The 27512-nt window shown below is 46.3% G+C and overlaps 1 protein-coding gene across 4 annotated transcripts in view; it reads right to left on the reverse strand.

Annotated features, from left to right (window-relative positions):
* The window catches only part of INSC (INSC spindle orientation adaptor protein), a 115672-nt gene that overhangs the window by 8004 nt on the left and 80156 nt on the right, over positions 1-27512 (reverse strand). For all 4 annotated transcript variants that reach the window (XM_033119100.1, XM_033119098.1, XM_033119097.1 and 1 more), the window contains exons 8-10: positions 16372-16543; positions 12134-12312; positions 3461-3527 (exon numbers count right to left, since the gene is read on the reverse strand). In XM_033119100.1, the coding sequence (XP_032974991.1) occupies positions 3461-3527; positions 12134-12312; positions 16372-16543 (418 nt within the window). The remainder of the gene's footprint in view (positions 1-3460; positions 3528-12133; positions 12313-16371; positions 16544-27512) is intronic.

Raw genomic sequence — 27512 nt, forward strand, 5'->3', positions numbered from 1 at the left:
AGATGTGAAGTACCTTTTCCAGGGTCATGCAGTTAGGAGTTGGGGTGCTAGTATCAGAACCCAGATAATCTGGTTTCTCTCCATCACCTCTTTACCTCTGATGCTGGCTGCATCTGAGTCAGGTCCAGAAGTGATGGGTCCCCCTGCGGGGAGGTGACCCAAACCTAGGCTAGATAAGCAACAGATCAAATGTTTTAGAGTAGGTGAAAGCAGTAGAGGAGGCTGCAAGAGTTGGATTGAGAGATTTAGGTCTGGATTGGGTCTGTTGAGAAGCCTCCCCACCCTTCCCTGAGATCCCATCTGTGTTGATTGTCTGGCAAACCCACACTCACTTTAATTGCCACCTCCAGCCTTTGCCCATCTAATTCTTTCTGCCGGAGATGTCATTTTCCCTCTCACTCTCCATCTAAGTAGTTCCCATCCTGCAGGTAGGAAAAGTCCATCTTTTACTACCTAACCGGAAGTATTCCCTAACCGCCCCTTTTCCTGGACCCAGTGGCACTTGCCAGTTTGAAACTTAAACCAGACATGGCCCACAGATGTATTTTGCTTTGTTTTGTTGCTCCATAGAGTGTCTAAAAAATTTTATTAATTTTTTGCTAATATGAAAATTGGGAGATTTCCATAAAAATCTAACCGGTTCTGACAACACTGCGCCCACATATCTGCATGACAACAATTTGCTAAAGCTTATTACAAGCTTACTTTTTAAAATGAGATTGATCCAGTCCGTGTTGAGATTACATCATCCATTTAAATTACTTGTCGGGGTCCTTTAGGCATCTAAGTTTCCAACCTCTAACTAGGCCATAGAGCCGGAAGGGTCCTTAAGAGTGCTTCTAGCCCAGCCCCTCCCTCCCTCATTTCTCAGATGAAAACCTGAGGTCTGGAGAGAGGATGTGATGTCAGTTCACACAAGTTCACACAAAAGTCAGTTCCAGTACAATACCCCAGACAAATGACTCTGAATCTTACTTGAACAGATGCAATTTCCAGCTCTTCTAGATTCCCGTGCACTGGGGCTGTGAGTTACTTAGTTATGGACCCTACGGCTATTCAGTCCTGGGGAGGGGCCATCTCTCTCTCTGGTGAGCTTTGTAAGTGCCCCATTTCTCCCCACACAAGCTCAAAGGACTCTGCTGGCCTGCCTTTCTTAGTCTCTATTAACTCTGCCATCACACACTCTAACCTTGCCGCAAGGTGCTTCTCTCCCAAATCTTCTCCCTGGCCACTGAATGGAACCTGATCTTCAGGCTCCCTAGTCCTCAATGTCCCTAAGACAAGGTCATTGCTGTTCATGTCCTGTGATATGCACATTATGGCCTCTGGGATCATGAACAGGCAGAACGAAAATGACAACTTTAGGAAGTACCACAAGCTTAAGATATGTTACTAACTCATCCTAGTTAATGTTCCCATAAAGAAGCCTTTTTCCCAACCCCAGCTTTGTACCTGGAATCTGGAAAAGAATAGTTTCTCATATACCAGCAGGTAAGCTCCACAGGGCCAGGAGTTTTGCCCATTTCCTGCAAGCATATGTCTAAAGTATCCAGAATAGTGATTAGTCCAAACATTTGTTGAATGACTATCAAAGGAATGAATGTGAATGCACTCATGTTAAGTCTTACAGATATATAAACGCAAAGTTTTCTTTACATATATATTTTATAAGTCTTGTCTAAAAAAAGATGTGATGTGATGAAATTGGGGTTGCCTAAGAAAATCCAGAATGTGTTTCCGAAGTTCCGGCCAGGCTCAAGGCCAGAAAAGGTGCCTGAGAGTTTTGGGGAGTTACAGCTTTGGAGACCAGCCCCCAATGTCATGTTCTCTCCCCAGCATTCTCTCCAAGTCAGCCCCAGTCCCTCAGGGAGAAGCAAAACTAGTTGAAAGGGGGATATTGACGTCAACGGATTGACAAGTAAGAGCTTGGGCTGGACTGTCCTGCCTCCCAGTGTAAGGATGAGCGCCGGCCAGAGTCCCTGACCTCCCAGTGTGGCCCGCTTCAACCACACCTCATCCCCAACATGCACACACAATGCGAGGCAGGACAGAGGAAAAAAATCACCACGGTGCAGGGCAAGGCACATCAGTCTCATGCTTTCTGGTAAGAGGACAGCCTGTCAAAGCCCCGACTGCATGATAGGGCTTGCCCTGTCCAGCTCAGGAGGCCCCGGGCTTTGTCACCACCATTGCCCCACTTTGCTAAATAGTCTCTTCATCAAACTCTCTTCAGTTGAGCCATGAGAGGTGATCACTGTTTCCTGAAAGATCGACACACTTAGCACAGTGCGCTCCTCCAGGACAAAGGCAAGGATTTATTTCTCTCTGTGTTCGTTTGTTTAGCACAGTGTCATGCACATAGTTGGTCCCAACAACTGTTGACTAAATAAGTCTGTCAATAGCACACTGCAAACCATAAAACCCTCTACAGACGCTAGATATTCCAATCCTTAATCCATAGGCCTTGGGGGACCCACTTCGCTGACCACTTGAACTTGAGGCTCTGAGCGCTGAAGTAACAGGCCACAAAATGACACCTCCCAGACTCCCAGCCTCAGCTGGCTCAGGAAAGTTTTTCATTATTAGCTCAATCAAATGGAATTAACACAAAATGATGTCTTTCAATTAGTAATAGAGCAATGGGGGATGGGAAATGTGAATATTTGTTAAAACAGCAGGGCAACCTGGCAGAAGAGGGTTTAACAAGAGCAGAGACAGCTGGCCTGGGCTCCCAGCTCACTCATTCTCATTAGTGTCTCTGGTTTCCAACCGGTTGCTAATTGCTCCCTTATTTTCCAGTCACAGGGAGCCCTCGCCACTCTGTTCCCAGCTGCAGGGTGGCTGGCCTGTCCTCCAGCTGGGACTGCTTAGATCAGCTTCAGGTCAACAAAACCTGGACCTTAGTGCACAAGGTAGGAGCAGGGGAGCAAGTGGGAAAGAGGTGCTCTCAGGTGAGGGGTCGAGGGATCCAGCTTGCCCTGACCTGACCGCTCACTTCTCCGGCACTTCAGCTTTCTAGGAAGACCAAATCCAATAGGACAGAAATGATTTAAAGTTGGAATTCATCCTATTGTAGGAACAGAGTTTTACTTTTTGAATCATAATGAAATCTCTGTCTTCTCTTCACCACCCTAGTGAAAATAGTAACTGCCACCTCTCTGCCTTGGGGCTATTGTACCCCCCTCCCTGCTTTCTTTTCTGCAAACACTATGACCCTCTGACCTTTTCTATCTTTTCGTTCACTGTCTGTCTTCCAGTAGAATCAAAGCCCCATGAAGGCAAGCAAGCATTTACATATTGGCCCAGTTGCACATATAAGCATGTATATATGTATGCAATTGAGGAGACCCACATGTACAGATGTACGTATCTCCACACAGGCCTGCACACAAACACAAAGGCGCAGGGAACTGTATAGCCACACAATCCACGCCACATGCACACTGCTGTAAATACACACCGTTCTCCTGAATGATGTCAGAAGCGCACTGCTCTAGGACAGACATGTTTGCCAAGATGGTCACAATCTGGAAAAGAGAATTGAGAAGCTAAGAAAGTGGGCACGCCTGAGCCACAAGGTGATCTCTACAGACAGCTGAGCCAGGGACTACGGAGCTTTCCTTTGGCCTGTGACTCCTTCCTGTCCCCTTGGCCCATCCTTCCATGGTATTTTCTTTCATCCGCTTGGGCTCCTGCCACCCAGCTGTGTTTTCCCAGTGACGTGATGCCCATTCATCAGCACGTGTCCCTGGGATGGACCCCAGGATTCCACTGGAGAGAACAGTGTCACATGAATAAAGTTGGGGACCCTGTCATCTTTCAGAAGGGTCCCTCTGACCCCAGGCCCTGAAATGCAGACAGAACTGGCAGCTTCCTGGCTAGCCCCTGCCCTGGATTAGGTTCCCTCTATCCTAGATTTTTGCCTTGGTACTGAATCCCACCTACTTCGAACTTGAAATTAAGGGAGACTAAGGTCAAGTCAGAGAACATGAGTGAGACAGAAGGGCAGCATTACAGCCCAAGCATCAGGTACTTTAAGGAATCTGAAGAGAAAGCTCACGCCCAGCTGCACTTTACAAGACTGTGGCCTCCCAGCCTTGCTTGTTGGTTATCACTGAAGGGCTCTGCCTGCAGTACAGGGATGCTGACAGCAGGTGGACAGTGAGCCTGGGTTACAACCTCACAGGCTGGGCAGCCAACAGCCCACCCCATCCTCACCCCTTGGCCTAGGCAAGGTTGCAGAGAGAACTCACGACACAAATCTGGATTAAGGAGTGGACCATCAAGGGATCTTCTGCAGACCCTAAACTGTACAGGCTGCCAAAACACCACTGGAAAATGTTGGAAACTTGGTACCTGTTAACTCAGATACTACCCATGACAGTATTCCTGACATAACCAGCAAAATAAAAATTCACCCACTTCCGTGGAAGCAGACAGCACTCTCCCATGGTAAATCATATAAATTAAAAAAATAAAATAAAAAACACCTCTCTTTGGTGCAGATCTATCTCTCTTCAAGGTTTCTTCAAAGCCTGTGGCACAATATAACTGGAGGCCATGTCTCCACCTCTGAGGTGGCAGCTGACAGTCTCCTGAGAACAGTTCAGGCAGCTTAAATTCTGAAACTAGATAATTACTGGATAGTAATGTGATGTTTACTAAGAAAGAGTATTAGCTAGATTTTAATTGGTTCAATATTGGCCCATTACTCTGGATAATAAATACATGTCACAAATCTTTTAAACAGAAAGACTGCCATATTAATAGAATCTCTACCTCCCGCGTCCCCCACTAAACACATGTTGAAAAGGGACCTGCGTCATAGGCTTCTGGGGCATCTGTGTGTGTCATCCCCTTCCAGCTCAGACCTAGGCAGGGGCCTGGCTGGGTAAGCATGGTTGGGGTGCATTGACAGAGGAAGGACAGGAGAATACCCCAAAAGCTTCATCCCAAAGGCAAGGCTGCCTCACCAGATGTTTTATGAAGGGAATGACAAGCTCTTATTTGCATTTTAGAAAGATAATGGGACTAAAGGAGGATTAGTCCTTGGAAGCCTCCCCCACCCCTTTTAAGATTATGAGTGTGTGAGGGCTGAGGGGAAGGAGTTAGAGGAAAAATATGGATTGATGATGCAGTTAAAAAATGGAAGGTTCCCCAGGAGGCACAGAGTGCACAGTCTTATGAGAAAAGAGCCATACGGCCAAGTCCGTGTCAGATTACAGCTCATTTGGCTTCCTGTCGGCTGTTAGCAGTAGCAGGGAGCACGGCTTCTGCTCCCATCACACAGAGACTGTGACGACCCAGCCATCACCAGTCTGGCCTTTCTGATAAGACACTTGTTTGACATACAGACCCAAAGGCAAAGGATGAGAGAAAGGGAGGAAGGAAGGACAACATGAAAAAGGAAAAAGAAAGCTATGTCTAAAGCATCAGGTTCATTGCAGGGCAATTATTAGCTGTGGTACAGGCACAGGTAGGTCTTTGTGTCAAACTAATTTAGATCCTGTTAATGAAAATTACTTCCTCTTTACAGAGCCTCTACCCCATGTGGTTTTCTGAGTTGCAGATGAAGCATTCAATTAAGCACAATTTGAATAAATGCCAATTATGCCCAATTCGAGTCCCCCTTTTGAAACATCCTGGTACGCCCCATGACGTAGAGAAAGAGTTTCTTCTTGCACTTATACGCCCAGGGCTAGGATTTTAGGGACAACTGGTTTACCTCATTGGATATAAGATCGCAATGCTATCAGGGGAAGCATACGGGGGGGCGAGGCAGACAGTCCTCCTCTGGCTCAGGCTAATTCGATCCTGCCTGATGATTTTCAGTTAAGTCCCATTCCTCCTGAGTGAAAAGGCACTGTTCCCTCTGCAGCTATTTGGTGAATCAAGAGGATATCAGCTTCGAGGAAAGCCCTAGGTGAGAGGCAGTGTGTTGTAGGGGCTAAGTGCATGGATCAGCCAGCCTAGTTCCAAGTCTTGGCTCAATCATTTATTTTCTGTGTGATCTTGGCCGCATTAGTTAACCTTTCGGTGCCTTGGTTAATGAAGGTGTATTAGATTTCCATTGCTACTTTAACCAATCACCACAAACTTAATGGCTGAAAACAACATACTTTTATCTTGCAGTTCTGGAGGTGAGAAGTCCTAAATGGGTCTTCTGGAGCAAAACTCAAAGGGGTGGACACAGTTGCATTCTTCCTGGAGGCTCTAGAGAAGAATCCGCATCCCTGTATTTTCCAGTTTCTAGAGGCTGCTTGCATTTCTTGGCTCTTGGCACCACATCACTCTGATCTCAGCTTCCTCAATCACATCTCAGTCTCTGACGCCGAGCCTCCTGCCTCCTTAGAAGAACCCTTGTGGTTACACTGGACCCATGGACAATCCAGGATAATTTTCCTATATCAAGACCCTTAACTTAATCATATCTACAAAATCTTTTTGGCCAGGTAAGGTAGCATATTCACTGGTTTGGAGGATTACACGTGGACATCTTTGGGGGTGGGTACATTATTTGGCCTACCACAGGAGATCAATATGAGATAAGTCTGTTGTGAGCATTAAATGAGTTAATGTTTTGTCAAGCACCCAGAATATTTGTCAAATAAAATGAGTATAACTTGCCTGAGGGAAACAGAGTCTGAAAGGACCCAAACCTTGAAAGGCTGTGTCAAGGAGGACGAACCAATGCAGCACCCAGCGTTTTCACATGTGCTGTCAGTGTGAGATCATTCCCCAAGGAAGGCAAGCCCGCAGAGCAGGAGGAACCCTTCTCAGCAGAGAACCCGACAAACTGAGCTCACTGCCTTCTGTGGCAGTTTCCCTCTGGCATCCCAAACTCTGACAACCTTAGGAACATTGAGGCGAATAGCAAATTGAACCGGAACAGCAGGGGAACCCCCGTGTCAGTGGTTCAAGAAGACATGGCCTTGTGTGGTAAGAAGGAAGTTGGCAAAGCCTTTTGATGTCAGCACATGCGCAGAGGAAAAGGTCGACCCTGTGCTGGCCCAGCGCAGGGACTCTGGGAACAATTGTCCACAATGGATCCTAAGACATGGACCAGGCTTGTCTCACATCCTTCGCAATATCTGCCTGTGATCACATGCTGACTCTACCTCTGGCCCTTTCATGTGCTATGTGTAAACTAACACTAAAGACCATACCACATAATAACACAAGTGAGAATTACTCAGGAAACCCACACAGAGCCAGGTGCTCGGATCTAATAGAACGTACAACACAGAAAATCTGACATCTATTTAGTGACAAGTTAGGATTAATTACTTTTATGCTGTGCGGTAATTAGGACAAAAAGTCCAACAGTTCACATGACTGTAATTAGAATTACTTTTTAATTGCCAGATGGAATATTTAGGTTCCTATTATCACTGTGTTAATACTTTTAAAACTGTAGCGACCATGTCAACTGCAGCGCTGAAACCAGCCAGTAAAATCCCTTTCCGTCTCTAGGGGAAGCCCAGTTCTTCTCTCTGTCCTGCCATCTTCCCTCCACATCACTTTCTCCACCAAAGAGCAAAAAGAATCAAGAAAAGGACATTGGTGTGAAGGAAGGGTGTGGTCTCTTTGAACACACTTTCTTCACTAAGGCCAGTCAAGCAAGAGGGTCCAGGAGAAGGTCCAGCCTTTTCCTTCCCTTCCTCTCTCGGTGAGCCTCTCTCTCCCTCCGTTAGGCAGGTGAGGGGTGAGGGGGCACCAGGTGCTGAGAGAGCTAGGCAGGAGTGGAGACCAGGAGGGCCCCTGCTTAGGCCCTGAGACAAACCCATTGCTTCACTTTCTGGTCTTCTCACTGACGGGCCCGGCTTTCCCTCCTCACTACCAAAGAGACAAGACCGAAGGGCAGAGATTTGGGCTTAGGAGAGAGAGCCACAAAGGCCACAAAACTTCCTTGGATGTAGATCCCACGCTGTTGGTAACCTAGGCCAGAGCACTGTCGCTGGGGATTGCAGTGAGGTTGTGAGCCTCGCAGTTTAGAAAGCGTCTAAATCCCAGACCACGTTCTCTGTGCTTGTTCTCCCTTAGCTTTGTAGGGAGGGATTTCTGCACCACATAGGGACTGAGTGTTATAATCCCGGTTTCCTCTGAGCCTCTCCAGAAAGATATATATGCATATGGATTCATATGCAAATAAATGTGTCTACTACTTTAAGTAACTGATAGTCTATATCACACCCCCACACACACAGACACAACTTGCATATACCCACACACAGAATGAAAAACAACACACACAATAGGTTGACACATAGCACACTACACTCACCACCACATGAACTACAGTTCCTGGCCCTACCTTCCTGTCCCAAAGCTGATATTTCCTGTCTCAGACCCATCCCAATCCCTGGTTCTAGCCGCAACTTCTGCCCTGTTCATGTTTGAGTATCCACTTTGGTTCTAACTACTTTATGAGCATTATGCCATCTGATCATCATCATGACACAAGGAGGGAGAAAATATCATTATTCCCAGTACACAGATGAGGAAATTGTGGCTTGGAGTGGTTAAGTGATTTGTCTAAAGTCACACAGCTAGAAGATGGCACATCTAGGATTTGCACTCACGTCTGCCCAAACGCAAAGCCTGTGCTGTTTCCACTATGTCATATAGGTCATATGTATATGATAGGACTTTATAAACTATAGAGGGCTTTTGCAATGTGAGTCAAAATTATAGCCCCTAGTTACTGACATTTCTGATAAAAGGACTCCTAAAATGGTATTCACAGTGAGGTCTCAGAAATGCTACAAAATCTGGACATTCTGAAATGCAAAGCAGATGATGTGTTTTCATAGGAAGTGTATACCAGGACCTTCTATCTCTATGAAAGCAATAAATTTCTGAAGTCCACAAAAATGTCATGCTCAGTAAAAGTCTGTTGTGGGTTAGACAAGGTAACAGAGTCCCTTTCACCCTGGGTTGCCACTGCTTGACAGGCAGGGCAGAGGTGAGCCAGCATGAGGCAGTCCCTTTCTCACTGCCCCATGCCACACCTGTAGCTGGATTCCCTAGATAGCACGACCCCTAAAAAATACCTCTGGGGGATGAAAATACAGGCCACACAGATGGCTTGTTAGCAGGGAGTTCGGTGCTCGATCACATCAGCTCCCCAGATTAGCAGAGGGGCAAAGGCGAGCCCAGGCCCAATACTGCCTTCACCCCCTTTTACACCCCAGGGGTGAGTACAGGACAGGCATGGCCATCAAGGCTTCTGCTGGACAAATTAAGTGGACTCCGCTTGTTGAGATGATGGAGAGGTTCTCACTGAGATCTCCAAACAGAGAGGGACCCAGTATAGATCCAAGACCAAGAGGCTGCACAGAGCATTGGCGTCATTGGCAGATGCATTACTGGAAGCTTTACGGGCATTTAATCTCCTAAGTGTTTCAGGGGGTGGTGAGCACTTCAGAGTCTAATTCATCTTCTTTGTCTTCATTACAGAGAGCTCTCTGATCACCTTAATTCTCCCTCTGCCACAGGAAAGAGCCATTTGTTTCTTTAATGGGTACTCTCTCACTAGCTAAGTGGTTGCTCTGAATCAGGGCAGAAGGTGAAGCCATCCTGAGGACGGTGGGAGATGTGCCTGGCTCAGACTTTTAGGGTAGGGGGAAGGGGGAAGAAGAGGGGTGAGAAAGATGGGGTTAGGGGCACAGGGTGGTTGGGGAGTGAGCCAGGGAAACTCCTGATTCCAGACTCAGAAAGAATTGCCATCGGCATAGAACTTGACACATTTTCTCCCCACCTCGAGCCCTCTCCTTCCTAGGAATCAACGAGGTCTCAAAAGGGCCCAGTCACTCGTCATGATGAAAAAAGTATCTCTGTACATAGAGCATAGACGATGTCTGAGCTGGAAGAGTCCATGCCCATTTAACAGATAAGGAAATTCCACTCCAGAGGTTCCCCATTCAGGTCTGTGTGCTACACCGTCCAATGCCAGTAGTAATAACAGCAATGACAGAGGTTTCCATTTATTTAATAGTTTCTTTGTGCCAGGAACCGTACCAAGAATTTATACTCATTCATTTATTTAATTCTTACTTCAACTTTGTGAAGTATGTATTACTCAACTCCATTCACCGATGAGAAAAGTGAGGCTTGGAGTGAATTGTCCAAAGTTACATGATTATGAACAGAGGAGAAGCTTTGAACCCGGGTCATCTGACCCCAAAATTCCCGTTCTTTCTGTTTCACTACTGGATCTTCTGTGAAATGACCAGAGTTGGTCACGGGGGAGAAACTTGAAGGGGAAGGGACCTAAAATCATGTCAGGTACATGAGACCCAACAACTGGAGGTGTCTAGCTGAAGAAGAGAGGGTGGGAGCAAGGTGGGCCCTCCAAGCCCACTCCCCCAAGGGCTGTGACTGCAATAAACGTTGGACATGTTCCCCTCAGATACCAAGTGGGCCAGGCTGAGCCATCACTCGTGATCCGTGTGTACTGACATGCCTTATCTTCATGGGGAGCTTGTCCAACTCTTAGAAGTGAGAGATTAGACTACAAAGGAAGTCGGGAACAATATTATGCATGGCTTGGAAGGCCGAGCTGAGGACTTTGTGTAATTCACTATTCATACTCTTCCCTAGAGCATCAAGTTTAAAAAAGAATATTCATCATTTCTTAAGGACTTAGTAGGAACTAAGCATTGTATCAGGTCCTTTACGTATATCCCCTCACTCATTCTCACAATAATCCTGCAAGGTAGACATTCGTGTCCCAATTAATAGATGAGAACACCAACACCAAAGAGACTGTGATTTGCCCAAAGTCACTCAATGAATAAACGGCCTGGGCGGGACCAACGCTCAGTCTCGCTGACCCCACAGCCACAGTACTTTCACTTCATCTTCAAAGACCAAAGTCTAAGTCGGGCCAGGATTTAAATGCTGGATAGCAACTTGCCAACCTTATGACTTTGGGTACATCCTCTTGAGCCTCAATACTCCCATCTCTTAAATGGAGCAAATATGACCAGCCTCACAGTATTATTAGAACCTCATCTACACGTGATTATGGACTAGAAAATTCTCTCTGAATGGGACTTTCAATGCCCAGTGATTTGAAGGATAAGAAAGAACTGATGAAGTGCCATCCTGCTTCTTCCCTTTTATGCCCTAAACAGGCATTTGGAGAACTTCATCCTGGAAGTCAGCTCCAGGCTAGAGGCCTTCAGAAATCCTGGTGAAGTATAAACCTGGACCATGCCCTCAGAGAGGGGAAAAAAAAAAAAAAACTGGCATAAAATAAATAGGAAGGAATAAATATCATTAGAAAAGTTAACGCTGCATTGGGAGGTGTGGCCTCCAAGAAAAGGAGACGAACCCAGAGAGCTACAGCTGTCAGGGAAGGCTTTCCAGGAGTTGGGGTAGGAGCTGGAATGTGCAGCTGCGGCAGCTTCACTAGGTGAAGAGGCTGAAAGGGATTGGAGGCGAAGAGGAGACAGGGAGGAGCTGGGTTAGAGGTTAGGGATCCTCTAACTTGGAGCTCAGGCACCTGGTGGGATTTACAGAGACCTAAAACCTGCCTGATCTACCACCCCCACCCTTTGGTGAGGAAATGGGACGCTAACTGTGGAGCAGGAAAGAATGCCATAACCTCAGAACTCAAAGGCCGTTTAAAACTCCCTCACTCAATGTCTTCAAACATGTTTAGCAGTAAAATCCTTTTTCCCCAACAAAACGTTACATGGAGCTCAAAGATACAAAAATATGGACATAGATAGAGAGGATGAGGCCCCGGATCAAACCTGTGCTCCAACCCTGTTTTTATGGAGGCAGAGAAGGGAAGAAACTCACTGCAGGGTACCATGTCAGGCCCCAACCAGAGTGGGGCACAGACTGTCAGAGGAGGTTCAGGGACCTTCCCGTCATGTCTCTGCCTACTGGGATACACAGGTGTGAACAGAACTAGAGAAAGGCCTGGGATGGGAAAAGTGGGGAGACAGTGAGCACGGGGAGATGCACAAAAGGCAATAGGCATGTTGAAAGCATTTCCCTTCACTTTCCTACAGAAGGCCACTAACAGGACTAACCAGGCACAGCCAGGACCTGCCCTGGCCTCCTGAGCTCTGTCTTCACAGTCACGGGCCCTGTGCTTGGTCCCTCCTGAGCTCCTCACCTGGTCCCGGGTATAAGGCGTGTCCACTCTCTGCTTGTCACTGCAGGCTTCCAGGAGGACACGGATGGCATTCAGCTGCAGGAGCATCTCGCAGGCCATTGTGTCAAAGAAGGTGATGTTGGCAAGGGCCGCAGAGGCCAGCAGGAAGACTTCCCCAGATGAGGCCTCTTGGCACAGTTCTGGATGGTAAAGAGGAAAAAAAATAGCTTCACCGAAAAGTGCTTTCACATCAGTTATCTCATTTGGTTGCCACAATGACTCTGGGACAAAAATCTGGGCCGCTGTTATACTACCCATTTTACAGATGAGGTAAGTAGTCAGTAAAGAGAAATGTACCTGTCTGCATAAGTAGCAGAGCTGGGATTTGAATCTTGGTGTGTGACTCCCATTCACTCCTTCACCCAACAAGTATTTTCTCAGTGTACACTATGTGTCAGGCACCCTGGCATCTTGGGATGGCATGGAGAACAAAGATCAGGTCTTTGCCCCTGTTAAGCTCACATCCCAGTAGTGGGCAAGAGAAGACAAGCTTTTAAGAAATTAATGTAAATTGCAAATTCTGATAAATGAGAGGGAGAAAATAAATGAGACAGAGAATAAACAGAAGCCCAATGGAGTGTATAAGGAAGGCTTCCCTAACAATGAGGCAGCTGAGACCTTAAGGGAAAAATGGGGCAATCATGACAATATTTGGAGAAGACCATGTTCTAGGCCAAAGGAACAGCACATACGAAGGCCCTGAGGCAGGAAAGGGCTTTTAGTCCATTTGTGTCTCCAGGAATGTATACTAGACTGTTGCTAAAATTGCTTGACAAAGAGGCTGACATTGAAACATAAAGACTCTGCCTCTTCCCAGGTGGGTGCCCCCACTGTGCTCTGAGAAGATACACTCCTCAGCTTTACACAACCACTTTTAGAAAATGGCTTGATAAAAAATAAACTTTGTAAGTGTGTGTGGTGGGGGATAGACTCTACTTCTCTAGGTGCCATCAGCAGAGCTTTAGTATTTCCTTTTGGTCCCAGGATAAGGGTCCAACAACAAGCCCCTGAACGTCAGGCTCTTTCTGATCCTAGTGGCCATAACCCAGACCTAGACAGATTTCCGCACTTACCATCTGTCATTGTATAAGGTCTTTAAGGAGGAAAGGACGACCCGAATCCCTGTATCCCTCCATCACCTAACACATTCCCTCATGGGCTCCACTTGACCTCGAAGGACTATTGCCTCGGGAGGAGGCATGAAAGGGCCCTGTCCATGGTGCTACAACCCATCCCAATGGATCCAACTGCTGACCCTCAACTCCAACTTGCCCGACAATCAAAGTGCTTCCTGGGTCCAGATCGTCTCCTACTGATAACACTTCTGGAAAACACAGGAAGAGAAGCTAAACTTCAGGAAAATGACCCCAGGAGAGAAAGAAAATTTTGAAGACAGAGCTTTTTGATATGGCGCTACTTGGCGCCTTCCAATGAATGCATTTACTAGTCCCTACCTATAAAGAGACAGAAAATAACATTAGGTGAACCCCCTGCAGTGTGCCTTGAACTGTGCCAATAAATGCTGAGCATGCTTAAAGTAGAAAATGGTTGCCTCCATTGACAAATGTATAAGCTGAGACTCAAAGAAGTTACTAGCAGCAGCAGCTACCATTTATCTAGCATTTACTCGTACAAAGTACTGCTGTATATTTTTTACCTCATTAAGTCATTCCATTCTCACAACAACCCACTTTTTTTAATCACAATTTTATAGATGAAAAACTGAGGATTCAAATATTGTAATTTTTCCCAAATTGTGGAACTGAGGAGTTTTGTTAATTGTTGGGGCATAGAATCAAATCCAGGTCTGCCTGACTCCAAGTCCCCATTCTGTCTGTACTCCCGGCTGCCTCTTGTCTCTACGCCTCTTTGATTCATTCCCAGTGAGGCTCCTGTGTATTTAGGTTTCAGTTCTATCAGGAGGGTAATGTCTGCCTCTGGGCAGCCCTGCTCCCCAAAACCCTTATGTGACCACTCAACAACTTAGAATATTGATCTAACCCCCCAGGGCTGGGACAACAAATTAGTCAAGCAATTAAGAATACGATGATTCCCCTTTTCCAATATCACCTGATTTGGGGGGGAACAACTGGGGACAGCCAACCCCTTCCAGACCACCTCCCTACATCCAGAGGTTAGCGTAAGACCACAGGACTCATTGGCCCACTTTTGCTACAAGATTTCTTTTAGGTCTGAACACCGACCCTCATTCTTATGTAGTCACCATTGCTGCCGACACAGCAATTAACACAACCATCTAAGTGCCTTTTAATTTGGGGACACATTTATTTGGTGCACATTTATAGCCTGAGTCACCTGGGATGTGTTAGGAAGATTAAGTTGAGGAGTCCAGTGACTCATTTATAAATGATTCCAGGGAATGGCAAGAAATTGGAGGGCTATTTCCCACCAAAGAACAGAGCCCTGGCGTCCTGCCCAGAAGATATATACCATCTGCTGACTCTCAAAGCAGACTGCACAATGCATCTTCATCGGAGGGAAATAAATAGGGAGACTCGTTTTCTCCAGGGAGAAATCCAGCTCGGGCAAAGAAGTAGGAATGGACATATGGCAACAGTGAAAGCTTATTTGGACTATTCATGTTTTGATTTTTTTATTTGCAATCATGTATAAATTGGGAGATTTTCTATAAAACTTAAAATTTTTGTCTTATCTTTAAAAAAAGTCAGACTTTCCTACATGGCAACAATTGACTGGAGTTTATCAGTGATTTCTCCCCTTAATCATTACACACGATTTTCAATTTAATACAGGACTCAAACCTTCTCATTTTCTTCTCCCACTTGGCCCCTTCAGCTCATGTATGTTTCCTGCCTGACTCCAGTCAATGACTGAGTGTGAGACTGCCAGCAGAAGTGAACCCTAACACTGTTACGTGGCCTTGAGAAGGTCCCTCAAACTCTCTGGGCCCAGGTTTCTTCTCCTGTAGTCTGGGCATTGAACTTTATGATCTCTTGCATTCCCTCCAGCCAAGACTTTCATCCATTGGCTTCTGGGTGGTTCTCAACTTTGAATAAACGTGTATGATGGCGAACTGATTTCTCCCAGCCTGGCCTCTGGGTGCCACTGCTGCAGTGACTGGAATCAGCCATAATGTCAACATAACTGATGCCTCCTCTGTGCAAAGTAATTACAGATCTTCAAATTCTAGAGCCAGAAGGATGCTGGAGAGAAGCAGGTCCCAACCCCTTGTTTTATATGTTAAGAAAATTGTGGAAAGAGCTTCACAATGTGGTATGGCAAGTGAGTGGCAGAGCCTCACACAGTGCCTGCACAGGGCTGCTGGCCAGTAGCTATTTGTGGAATGGATGAGTGAAAAAGCAAAAATGCAAACCCGAGTGTTCTGACTCCAAGTCCAGTGTTCTGTGCTGCCCCTAAACTTTGGCTGTTCCAGATATTCCCAACCCTGGGGCTAACCCTAAATTTTCTGACAAAATAAATTTCCCTTCAGTTTCAGTAAGTTGTGGATCCAGAGACAGTGACAGAGATAGGGATAGAAGCAGAAACACAGATCAACACCAGCACTTATAAAAGAAAGGATGTGGTTTGCAAAACAAGTTTCCTGAGGATTGTTATCCTGATGAGTTCTAGTGTCTGCAGGTTTGCAAAGGAAAGCTGGAGGAATAGCCTAGATATTGGGCTATGATTCTCCTGCCAGGAGTACATATGTCTGAATAGGGGAACCTAGAAGAGTCAGTACTTTCAAGAGCCCATGGCTCGGGACCAAAGATAGGATGCAAGGCAGCGGGTTGGGGTTATCTGGTGTTCTCTGAGAAGCCATTGCCCCCAGTCATTGCTGCCACACCCATTGGGTACAACAGACTGAGAATTCAGGAACAAAGCCCATCAGAACCTCTCTGGCTAGGTCTCTGAGCCTCAAATTTTGAGGTGCTACTCCTCCTTGGGGCTTGTCCTGGTCTCCGATATAAAAGGCCAGTGTATCCCAATCTGACCTCAATTCAAGGAGCTTCTGGGAAGGCTGTATGCATTTAAATAGAAGACTTGAAAACAGAGCTCTTTAAAGCCTGGCTCGGATACTTGAATGGTGGGATTTCAGAAAGTGCGATCATCTGTGCAAGAGATATGTGCGGTACAATATGATCTTCCTGTCCCTTCCCGAAGACAACTGTGATAAGGCTCCCTCACTCAGCGGTCCCCACCCACCCAGGATGACTCACTGACGAGAGCTGTCACGATCTCCTCCATGCTCTCCAGGAAGCTGCTGAGATGCTGAGTGAAGGGCAGGTGTGGGGAGGTGACCTGAGCAACCACGGCCGCAGCTTCAGCCCGTGTAGCTTCTGAATGGCTGTCGTCCGTCAGGATGTCGGCCAAGCACAGAACACCATCCACCTGCAGATGGAGAAAGGGCGCATTCTGTGCATCCTGGGAGAGGACCACAGGATAGAAATGAGACTGAGAATCACGGGCCCCGACTTGGGCCAGCCCTGGAGCCTCAGTACACTGGGGGCCTCTGCTTTGGCTCCAGCAGAGATTGGTGACCTCCCACGAGCTTCTTAGATAGCGGGCATCTCACCCAGGGGTGAGGCCCTGGTTGTTCACCACAGCAAACTGAAGTAGAAAAAGTAGTCACTTAGAACTCTCACATTCCGAGCTCCCATCCTGGCCCCCTCTTACACGCATTGTAGGACGCATTAGTCACTCAGCCTCTCGGAGACTCTATGTCCTCATCCACCCACAGGGTGTTGGGCGCATACAGAGATGAAGCGTGTGATGTGGGACCCAGAAGAGATACTTGACAAATGTTAGCTCCCTCCTCCCTTCTTTGCGTTGGCAGCAAGCTGAATTCAACGTCTTTCCTTCCCCATCTTCTTCCACCATCGTCCCCCAAAGAAAGAGGGCTGCTTCCCTGGAGGCCTTGCTCTCTCTGCCCAATCAGAGAAAAACAAACCTGGCACAGTTGGACATGAATGCCAGATAAAGACTTCAAGTTCCCAGTTCTGCCCAAGTCAGACCTGCTCTTGGCACAATAGCTTCTGCATATTGAGTGCTTAATATGTGCCAGCTCCCACTCTAAGGGCAGTGCATATGTTAGTATACCAGTTGATCCTTGCAATAACCCTCTGTGGCCAGCAATATTATTATTATCCCCATTTTACAGATGAAGAAACTGAGACACAGAAAAGTTCTTTAACTTGCCCCAGATCATAAACTTTAAAAGTAGTTCGTTTGGGATTTGAACCCAAATGGCCTAGTTTCAAAGCTCATAGTTTTGACCAGGACGTTACACTGCCTTCTGAGAAGTACCTGAGCTCACACCTCTGCCTCCTTCAAGGGGCAGTAGATGAGATTTTTTTGGAGAAAGGGGGGGGCAGTAACTTGTCAAGATAAGCTCAGCAGAGCTACTGCAGCCCCTCAGACACCCCAGGACACCAGCCTGCCTGAAAAACCTGCCGCCAAGCACCAAGGAGTCCTTCCCCTGTTAGAAGGGGGGGGGGGTCGGCATGATGCAGGGGCAGAACCAGGGAGAGGTGAGGTGAGGAGATGCTCCCCACAATGCCATAGGCTGTGGCTCCTGGACCTACACCCTCACTTCCTGCCATTCAGCTCCAATGGGTCTCCAGAGGTCTGCGTTTTGTTTGACTAATTACCACCACTGAGCTCTGAGCCTCCCTTAAATGGCTCTTGGGAGCTGTAAGGTCCATTAGTTGTGAAAGTCTTTGGCAATCTCAGACTCAAAAGAGACAAATGTGGAAACAGGAGCCTGGGGAACTGTCCTCAATAAAACTCACCTGGATGTGCTTAATAAAAGAGAACAAACAGCAGCCAGGCAGCCCCTGGCAGGACTGGATTCGTGCCAGGTGTTTGACTAACAGGCCTTTGGAGTGGGGCCTCGCTTGAGCTCAGGGAAGGAAAGGGGTCTGCTCTGGGCCTAGACATGGGAAAAGCCCTATTATTGCCAACCACAGAAACCTCTTAGGCTGAGTTGGCCTTCGTCCCTTTCCTCCTTCCAGCACCATTCAAGGCTGCAGCTCAGAAGCTACAGGGTCTGTTAGGGGAAACTATGGCGACCATCCAGTCTCCCTTGGACGCAGGTGGAGTTAAATCCCCGACTCAGTTGGTGAACGCCAGTCAGACCCAAACCTCCTCCCCGATACGTGCTTGGAGATGAGCCATTCTGAACACACTAGAGAGAGCCAGGAGCTGATGGTCCCCAAGGGCCTAGTGCCACCCAAGGCCTGGATGCCAGGCCTGCTCCCAGCTCAGAATGCTGGTCAGCAACGCCATGAACACAAGTTTCCTGAGCACATACTGTTTGCCGGGCCTTGTGCTGGAGCAGAGGGGCAGTGGGCAGGCGGCTCATCCACAACCAGCATTATACAAGGTGGCTTCCAATGAGGACGTTCCAGGGGAGGGCCTCCTGGAAGCTGCCCTGACTTAACAGCCACCCCCCAGCTGGGGGACATGGCCCTCCTTGGAGCTCACGCCCAAGCAGCTCGCTATCATCGTAACATTTGTCGTCACACTCATGGGCCCTGCTTCTCCAAAGGGTGGGGGTTCTATGGACCAACTGACGGTGTCTTCAAAGCACACTCCTGGGTCCCACCCAATCCAATTCAACCAGACTCTTGGGAGGCCTGAATTCTGCCTTTTCACAAGGTCCAAAGCGGACTTCATGCAACAGCGATTTGGAGAAGCCCCACTGTAATGTGATCTTCTGCTCCCTTTTCTGTCCATCTCCCCAGTTCCCCAGGGAACGCTGCAAGCCTGGGGACCACAGCTTGTGCACTCGTGGCTGCTCCAGGCCTGGCACAGAATTAGCTTTCTGTAAGTGGGGAATAAATGCAAGGGAGTAAAACTTGACCGAAGACTTGAGGACACATCTTAGACAAGTAAAGGTAGAGGGATGGCACTGCAGGTGGACGGGGTATCATGGTCAAAGGTCATACAGAGAAGGGCAGCCCTGAAGAAACAGCCAGCTCAGCAACATGGATTCCACATATTCCTGACCCTGGGAAAGTCATCCTGACCCTGGCCTCGGTGGATTCTGATCTCTTCTCGGCCCTTAGGTTTCCCAGAGGACAGGATCTGTGGTGTCCTGTCTGTGAAACTACCACTGTCTCACTTTCCTCCTAGTTTGTTTCATATGCTTCAGATCACTTTTTGTAATTTTTTAATTATAAAAGATATCATCCTTCAAAACAGACTATACATAGCAAATGTATAAGGGATTAAAAATAATAAAATGAACACTGGCATTTGTATGTGTATATGCCTAATATCCAGAAAGTCCAATATTAAGAATAAAATAACAGCAGAAAGCCCCCTTTACACCATTCTTGATCTCTTACCTCAGCTTTCCCTGCTGGATGGGCCACTCCCCAGAATCGTGTGCTTCTTATTCCCTTGTCTTCTTTCGAGATTTATTGCATGTGTATATTGTTGAGTTATAACAAGGTTTTGACTTTGACGTAAATGGGAATCATACTGTATATAGAAATTTGCTTTTTTTCCCTCAGTCAGCATTATGTTTGGGAAACTCCTTCCTGTTGTTGCACGTGGCTGAGGTCCATTTATTTTCACTGCTGTGTGGTATTTCATTGTATAAATCAATTGCAATTGAATCAAGAATTCATTTACGCATTCTCCTGTCGATGGACATTTGAGTCGTTTCCCAGTTTTTCCTATAATGTACAATGCTGCTATAAATATTCTTCTCAATGTCTTCTGGTGCACACGTGCCAGTTTCTCTCGGAGGTCTCAATCTAGGAGTGGAATTACCAGCTCACAGAATCTGCACATCTTTAATTTTACTGGTGTTGCCAAATTGCTTTGCAGAACAGCTGCAGCAATCTATATTCCCACCAGCAATGTATTAACTTGCTTAACTGCATATTCTTGCCAACATCTAGTGCTGTCAGATTTTAAATGTTTGCCATTTTGGTGGGTGTGTGAAGTTTTTACTGTGATTTGCGTGTCTCCACTTACTACAGTGACGCTAAGAGTCTTTTCGTATGTTTTTGTTTTGCTTTGCTTTGCTGTAGTTTTAGGTGGGGTTTTTTTTGGCATTTGGATTTCCTCTTCTGTGAAGTGCCTGTACATGCATTTTGCTCATTTTTCTACTTGGTGGATTGTCATGTGGGCCAATTTCCCAGGTCTTTGGCTCTGATGTTACTGACCTGTCACTTCGCCTGTTGCCAGCAAGCTGCCACCACCCCAAGTTGATCGCTGTATCCATCCCCATCTCAGCAGCTCCGACCCAGCCAGCTCATCACAGTGGGCGACCCAGAGGGCCCCACACCAACGGGCTCTGGACTCCCAGTGCCTGAACCAATTCCTGTAGCGTCAGAACATGCACAGGCTCTGGAGTCACTTCTACCTGGGTCTGAATCCTGCTTCTGTATCTTACTAGCTGGATACTTTTTGTACCTACTCTGAGCTTCTATCTATAAAATGGGAATAAAAATACAAACCTCGGGGTACTGGACGGTTAACTGAGAGATAATATATGTACAATGCCTGCCACACGGTGGCGCCATCATTCCACCTCATCCCCATCTGGTGGCTGCAGTCACTTCCTGTCCACCTAGGGCCCTGTGTCCTACCTGTCTTTCTGGAACTGACAACCCACTGAGAACCTCGTCCCTTTGGGTTGGGGCCCACAAGTTTACCCCCTTGTTTGGGCATCCTCGGATCATGCAGCCCAGAACGGGAACTTTTAAAAGGGGAGTGAATCCTGTTTTAATTCCTGACCAGGACCAAAAGAGGAATAATTACATTCCCTTAGGAAGGGAACAGAGAGAAAAATAGTCCTATCCCTGCATCTCTTTGTCATTCAACAGACATTAACGGAACACTTACCTTGTGATAGGCACTGATACAGAGATGAATCAGGAAGAAATAAAAAATGGAGAAACAAAGACAGACAGACACGTAGAGAAACAAAAAGTGAGAGAGAAAGAGAGAATAGGAGACATCACATGCTTAAAAGGATTTGGGAACTTGTCTGGTGCAGAGCCCTGTCTCACAGGCCCTCTCTTACGTGGCCTCCCTGTAATGCCTTCCCCTTCTGAGAACTCTCTCCATCTTGGCTCTCTTTCCTTCCTGGGACTCCACGATACCCAACCTTTGAGTCTTGTCTCCTTCCTAGCTAACTATTAATTATCATTTTCTCTTTTAGCCTCTCCTCCTGCACACCCATCTAAGGTGTCTTGTGCTAGGTTTTCTGTCAGCCCACTTTGTACATCTCAGCCAGTAGCACCCAAACCCAAGTGGCCTCAGTGACAAGCTATGATGATCCTCACAACTGGCCCTCCAGCCCTGACCTTCTTTCCTGAGAGCCACATCCACATTTCAAACTGCTACTGGATGTGCTTAATTCCAAAACTAATTCGCCTGGATATTCCTCGGGCATCTCAAACCCAGTTCACTTAAGCCTGAAGGGGTCATCTTCCCCATCTTTCCTTCTTCACTCCCCTCTCAGACCCAGGTGAGAAGCCACTCCCCTGGGAACACACACCTGCCTCCCCTCTACAGAGGGTCTCTCTCCTCCCAGCTGTCACACCACTCTGGTCTGACCACAACTAGAAGAACACTTATGTTGGGCTATCCTCATCAGTTTGCAAGCCCATCCCTGCACTAGATTTGAGCTGCTCAGGGCAGCCCCTATACTGAATCTTCTCTGTCTCTGGCATCCAGCTAAGGCCTGACACACGGCAATTAACTTGTGAAGTGTGGGCTGAATGATGAGGAAACAGAGGCCGAGGGAGGGGAAGAGATTGCCTAAGTCACAGAGAAGTTAATGCCAGGCCAAGACTCCCATCCTCGTCCTCCCTCTCCTGGCTCGTGCCCCTTCTGTGGTCCTTTGGGAAAGGCAATGAAGGGAGAAGGTGGTGAGTGGGCCAGGTCACTGGGGGCTGCTCAGCTCAGCTCCTAGAGAGGGCCCGGGAGTAACCCAGCCTGAGGCCAGCTTCCTCAGACTCTGGTCCCATTTCTGGAACACCTCCATCCCCAAACCACCCACTTCCCATCCACAGTCATAAACTTAATGATGCCAAGAGAACAATCTAATCAAAGCACTTTCACATCCCTAAAGAAATTGCTGCTGGAAGCACTTATAGGTAATTAGCTTTTACATGGAGCAGGATGGGCCTGGGCCTGAGGCCAAGCGTCCCTCGTGGGAGGGCATGAAAGTGGTGATGAGGATGGTCTGGCCTGGTCATCACCTGGGCAGCAGGACCGATGTACCCAGAGTCCAGATACAGAATGTGTCTAAACCTGCTGAACACTGAGATTCTCTCTGAGGAGTGGTAAGAGTATGGAACCCACGCAGCTGAGGAACCCAAGGTATACAGTAAACATCATATGAGATTTATGTGCAACGTTCTCCTACTGATTATTGGAAAAGCATCAGTGGTGGCTTTTATGCAAATATCTAAGGGACACAGCTAGTATACAAAGGCCCATCATATGTCACTGAAGCTGGTCTGCTATTTTCCAGTTCATTTTGCATGTTTAGCTTTTAGGGAAAGACAGAGGAATTGGTTGCTGGGTTGTAACAGTTAAACAGAATCGTGCAAATGCAGTAATGACAGCCACAGGGGAAGGAGCACGACCTAAAGACCCTCAATTTACCTCCTTTGCCTTTCTGTCAACACAGACACCTAAATTCTAAAGAAAAAAAAGAAGTGGAAACCACAAAGCAGTTGGAATCCTGCTCACGGGTCCAAGCAGGATGAATCTATTTGCCCAGGGAACAGCCAGATGGAAAATTCTATCATAGTCTGAGAGGGAAACAAGGGTCATGCCCAAGGAAACAAAATGACAAGTGTCAGCCAAGGGACAGGGCAAAGGTTTGGGTGGAATAAATGAACCTGTGGGCCAGAAGCAGGACCTGAATGTGAGATGTAAACCAGATCGGGGCAAGGTTCAGAGGACAAAGTCTGTGAATAGTATAGGGGGTTAAAGGATTGCTTTATAAAATGAGGTATTGGTTTAAGGAGTAGTGGTAGAGCTGACAGCTCAATAAAAGCTACAGAAAGTAAAACAAGCTTTCAGGAGAATAATATTACCCTCCTCCTAAACTAATATATCCTAGAGCCTGCTCAATCTCTTTTGCTATTTCAAACAAGAATCTTTGATTAAAAGTTGAGTGCCAAAATGGATAAATACAAATATTAATATGCAATAGGGAATGAAACAATGGATCAAAGAGATTATATAATAAGTTATTTACCAGGCAAGTTGGTGAGGTAGAGAGAAATCAATGATTGAATCACTGAAGCTTATAAATAGAAAATAATTTCCCTGTCAAGCAGATTATTTTCCCTAAGGCTGATTCTCAAACAGATGCCGTAAAGGTATTTGGGGGTGGGAGGAGAGGAGTATATGAGTAGACATCAAAAGGTCACTAAGAACAAGTTCATTTTCCCTTTGGATTAGGATAATTAGGCATTTGCTGATATAAAAATATCAAGTTTTCAGCAAAGCACTACGGGGCACAACTGAGATCTGAATTGTACCAAAAGTACTTCTAGGTCAATGGTTCTTAGCCTGGTTCTCAGATGATTACAATCATCCGGGAAAGTTTTAAAATACTAATGCCTGGCCTTCACCACCAAATTAAATTCTGATTTAATTTGTCTGGGGTGGAATCTTGGCATCAGTATTTTTAAAGATTCCTCAAGTAATTCTAATGGAGATCCTGGGTTGAGCACCACTCTTCTAGAGGTACCTGTGATACAGTGGAAGTTACACAATCTTAGGAGTGAGAAAAGCCTGGTTCACGACTCAGCTGTGCTATTTGCTAACTCTGTGACATGAGCAAGTTACATACTGAATCTCAGTTGTCTAATCCTTAAAATGATAGTGATATCACACTTAATAATGAAATAATTAATAAAATATTAAGAGCAGTCCCCTTGAAATCAGTAACAAGACAGATCTCCATTTTCACCACTCCTATTTAACATTTTGCAGTGGCCCTAGCCAATGCAATAAGACAAGAAAAAGAAAAAAAAGTATAATGATTGGAAAGAGGATGCAAAACTGTCATAATTTACAGATCTCATAATCGCATACATCTGTACACATTCCAAATCTATATAAAATCCAATAAAGTCTACGCACCATTAAAATTAATAAGTGACCTTAGCGAGGTCATTAGATACAATATTCGACATTGTATTTTCTATGATTAGCAAAAATTAGAAAATAAAAATTAAAAATAACACTTACGTTAACATAAAAACATACCTAGAAATAAGTCTAAATTAGATGTGTAAGATGTCAACACTGAAAACTCAAAACATTGCTGAGAGAAATTAAAGACAGTCTATACAAGTGGAGAAGTATACATTTATTGATTGGAACACCCTATATTGTTTAAGATGTCAATTATCCAAAATATTTATCAATTTAGAGAAAACACCATCAAAATCTCAGCAGGTGTTTTAGTGGAAATTAACAAGAGTATTCTAAAATGTACATAAAGATGCAAAAAAAACCACAAAACTTAGAATTACCAAGATAATCATAAAAAAAGAGCAAAACTATAGGATTTATGCAACTAATATCAAAAATTATTATAGACCACAGGGACTCAGACAGTGCCATATTGGCACAAGGATGGCCAAAAACACTAATGGAAGAGAAAACACCCAGAAACGACCCATATATGTGTCATCACTTCAGTTAGAACAAAGGTACCACTTTAATACAGTGGTGAAAAGATGGTCTTTTTGATAAATGGTGCTGGTTCAATTCGATGATATCATATGGAAAATACTCAACCTTGAACACCATTTTTAAATTTTAATTTAAATAGATCATAGACTTCAATGTGAATGGTAAAACAATAAAGCTCGTAGAAGAAAATACAGGAGGCTATCTTCATGATTTGGGGAAAAACAAACATTTCTTAAATGGACACAAGAAGCGCTAGCTTCAAAGGAAAAGATCAATAAATTGGGCTTTATCAAAGTTAAAAATTTCTATTCATCAAAAGACACCATTAAGAGAATGAAAAAGCAAACCACTGGAAGAAAATATATATTCTCAATACATATATCTGACAAAAGACTCATATGTAGAATATATTTTTTAAAGTTTATAATTCAATAAGAAAAAGACAACTCAATTTTTTTAAACAGGCAAAAGTCTCAGACAGACATTTCACAAAAGAAGATAATAACCAAATAGTCAATAAGAATAAGAAAAAATGCTCAAAATCATTACTCATCAGGAAAATGAAAATTAAAACCATCATGAGAAATCACTATACACCCAAGCAGGTCAAAACCAGGGCACTGCATATCCAGCTACCACAAAGCTGCACAGTACTTACTCGTACTTTTGAAGCAGCCCAAAGGAGAATGCAAGTGTGTGTTCATTCTCTCTGTGTGTTTTCCCATCTCCCGTCCTTCTCTCATTCCTCTCTAAGTCTCTTCCTCTTTCTCATCACCCTTCCCTCTTCCTGTCAGGGTTTAACATTCCACTTGACATATTATGAGACTGGAGCTTGTAAGAGTACAAGGTCAACACATAGCGAGTAGTGAATGAAGCTAGGCGTGGCTCCCAGACCTGCTTACCAAAAGGGCAATGTGCTGGAGGCAGCTTGTTCAGAGGGCACCTTCAGTGCCAGGCTGAGGAGCTTGGATATTTTCCAGTGAGAAGTAGGGGGCTTAGAAAGGGTTCTCCTCCCACAAGGCACAGGACAGACTTGCTGGGGAAGTCCAGAAGTGGGAGACCTATTGGATGATAAAATATATGACATCCTCTTCCTGGAAGAGGCTGGCTCAGTAGGAAGAATCCCGTTGCCTTGAATTTGCAACCCCTCCCCCCAACACACACATACAGGACATACTGGCCCCGACTACTGGATCCTGGCCCGCCAGAGTCCACCGGCCTGCCAACTCCAAAAGACTGCCCCAAGCACCTTAGCAGGGCTGCCACTGCCGCTTCTGTCCACCAGAGGCCGCTGTTGCACAGTGCACGGGCCCCCGCGCCTTGCCTGAGGCTGCACTTTGGCTACTGGGCAGCCTCGTGCTTTCTCCAAACTCAGCTTGCAACTTGCGCATGGGATGCAGCCCCAGAGCCAGCAGGGCCTTCCTTCAGTCTGGACAATACTGGCCGGTTATCTCCGCGTAAATCCTCGCGGGGAGAAATTGGGGAGGCAGGGCATTGTGCCTAATTTTGTTCTCCCCCTTCACATCCTAGCCTCCTTCCAGCCTCCCACCTTTCTCTCAAGGCAGATGGACGACGCTTGGCGCTGGGGAAACGAAGGAGCCACACTCACTTTTTAGAATGTCCCTCCTGCTGCGCTGGGGAAAGTGATAGTGGCAGTCCCCACTCCAGTCTGCCTGTCCTTCAGCACGGATGGCTAACCTGGCACCCTGGGGTTCCCCGCGCAGTCCTATTCCATTCCCAGGACAGCTAAAGGCCTGTGCCTGGGGGTGTGAGGGGTGGGGGAAGCTGAGAAACCTCGGTGGGTTGAGTGCCAAAGAGGGGAGGGGAAGCACCTGGCATCTCCATTCAGAAGCTTTCCTTTTCTCCCCCTATATAGAAGCTACGCCTAGGAAAAGAAGGTCCTGCCAGTCAAATTAAGCAGATTTCTTGCCTGGCATCCAGCACTTCTCTCTCCCTGCCTAGCCTCACTTATATATTACAACTGACTGAATCAAGATGAAGTAGCTGTCTTGCCCTGGGGTCTGCATACTATGCCCCTTTCAGCTGAGGAGCTGGCAGCGGCAGGGGACAGATTGTAGAAAACTAAACCTATGTCTAGGAGCAAAAGCACGGGGTTCTCAACCCAGCCCCGCCTCTCTCAGTGTCTTTATGCCTTCCAGCCTCAACTTCCCCTTCTGTAAAATGGGTGTGACCGTCTCTCCCTGCCTTCCTTGCAAAATGATTATGTGACTCAAATAAGCAAAAAGATAGAAAACACCGGTTAACTTTTCTTTTTTTTGGAAAATATTACCTATTTCTGACCATCTGCAACCCTACAGAGAGCAGGCAATGGAGTGAAAGTCCTATAAAACAACAGCTGGAGCATCAGAGCCTCTGCATCACCCTCCCCACACCCCCACCCCCCACCCCCCACCCCCCGTCTCCCTCCTACCCAGGATCTCTGAGATTTCAGTATCGGGGTCCAGGCCTCCCTGCCTCCAGCCTGGTCCTTCAGATGTCAGGGCAAGTGGTCCCAGGAAGCTGCCCCAGGAAACAGGGGTGAGGTGAGGGAGCTGCACAGCAGTTTTCTCAGCCCTCACCACTGATGATTTTCTCCTCATCCTTGAAATTGAGCCCTCCTTCCCTGTCCCCTGCTCTTCTTTAATGTCTCCATTGATTTTCATTAAACTCTCCC

This window comes from Rhinolophus ferrumequinum, chromosome 11 (assembly GCF_004115265.2).
Source record: "Rhinolophus ferrumequinum isolate MPI-CBG mRhiFer1 chromosome 11, mRhiFer1_v1.p, whole genome shotgun sequence".
NCBI lineage: Eukaryota > Metazoa > Chordata > Mammalia > Chiroptera > Rhinolophidae > Rhinolophus > Rhinolophus ferrumequinum.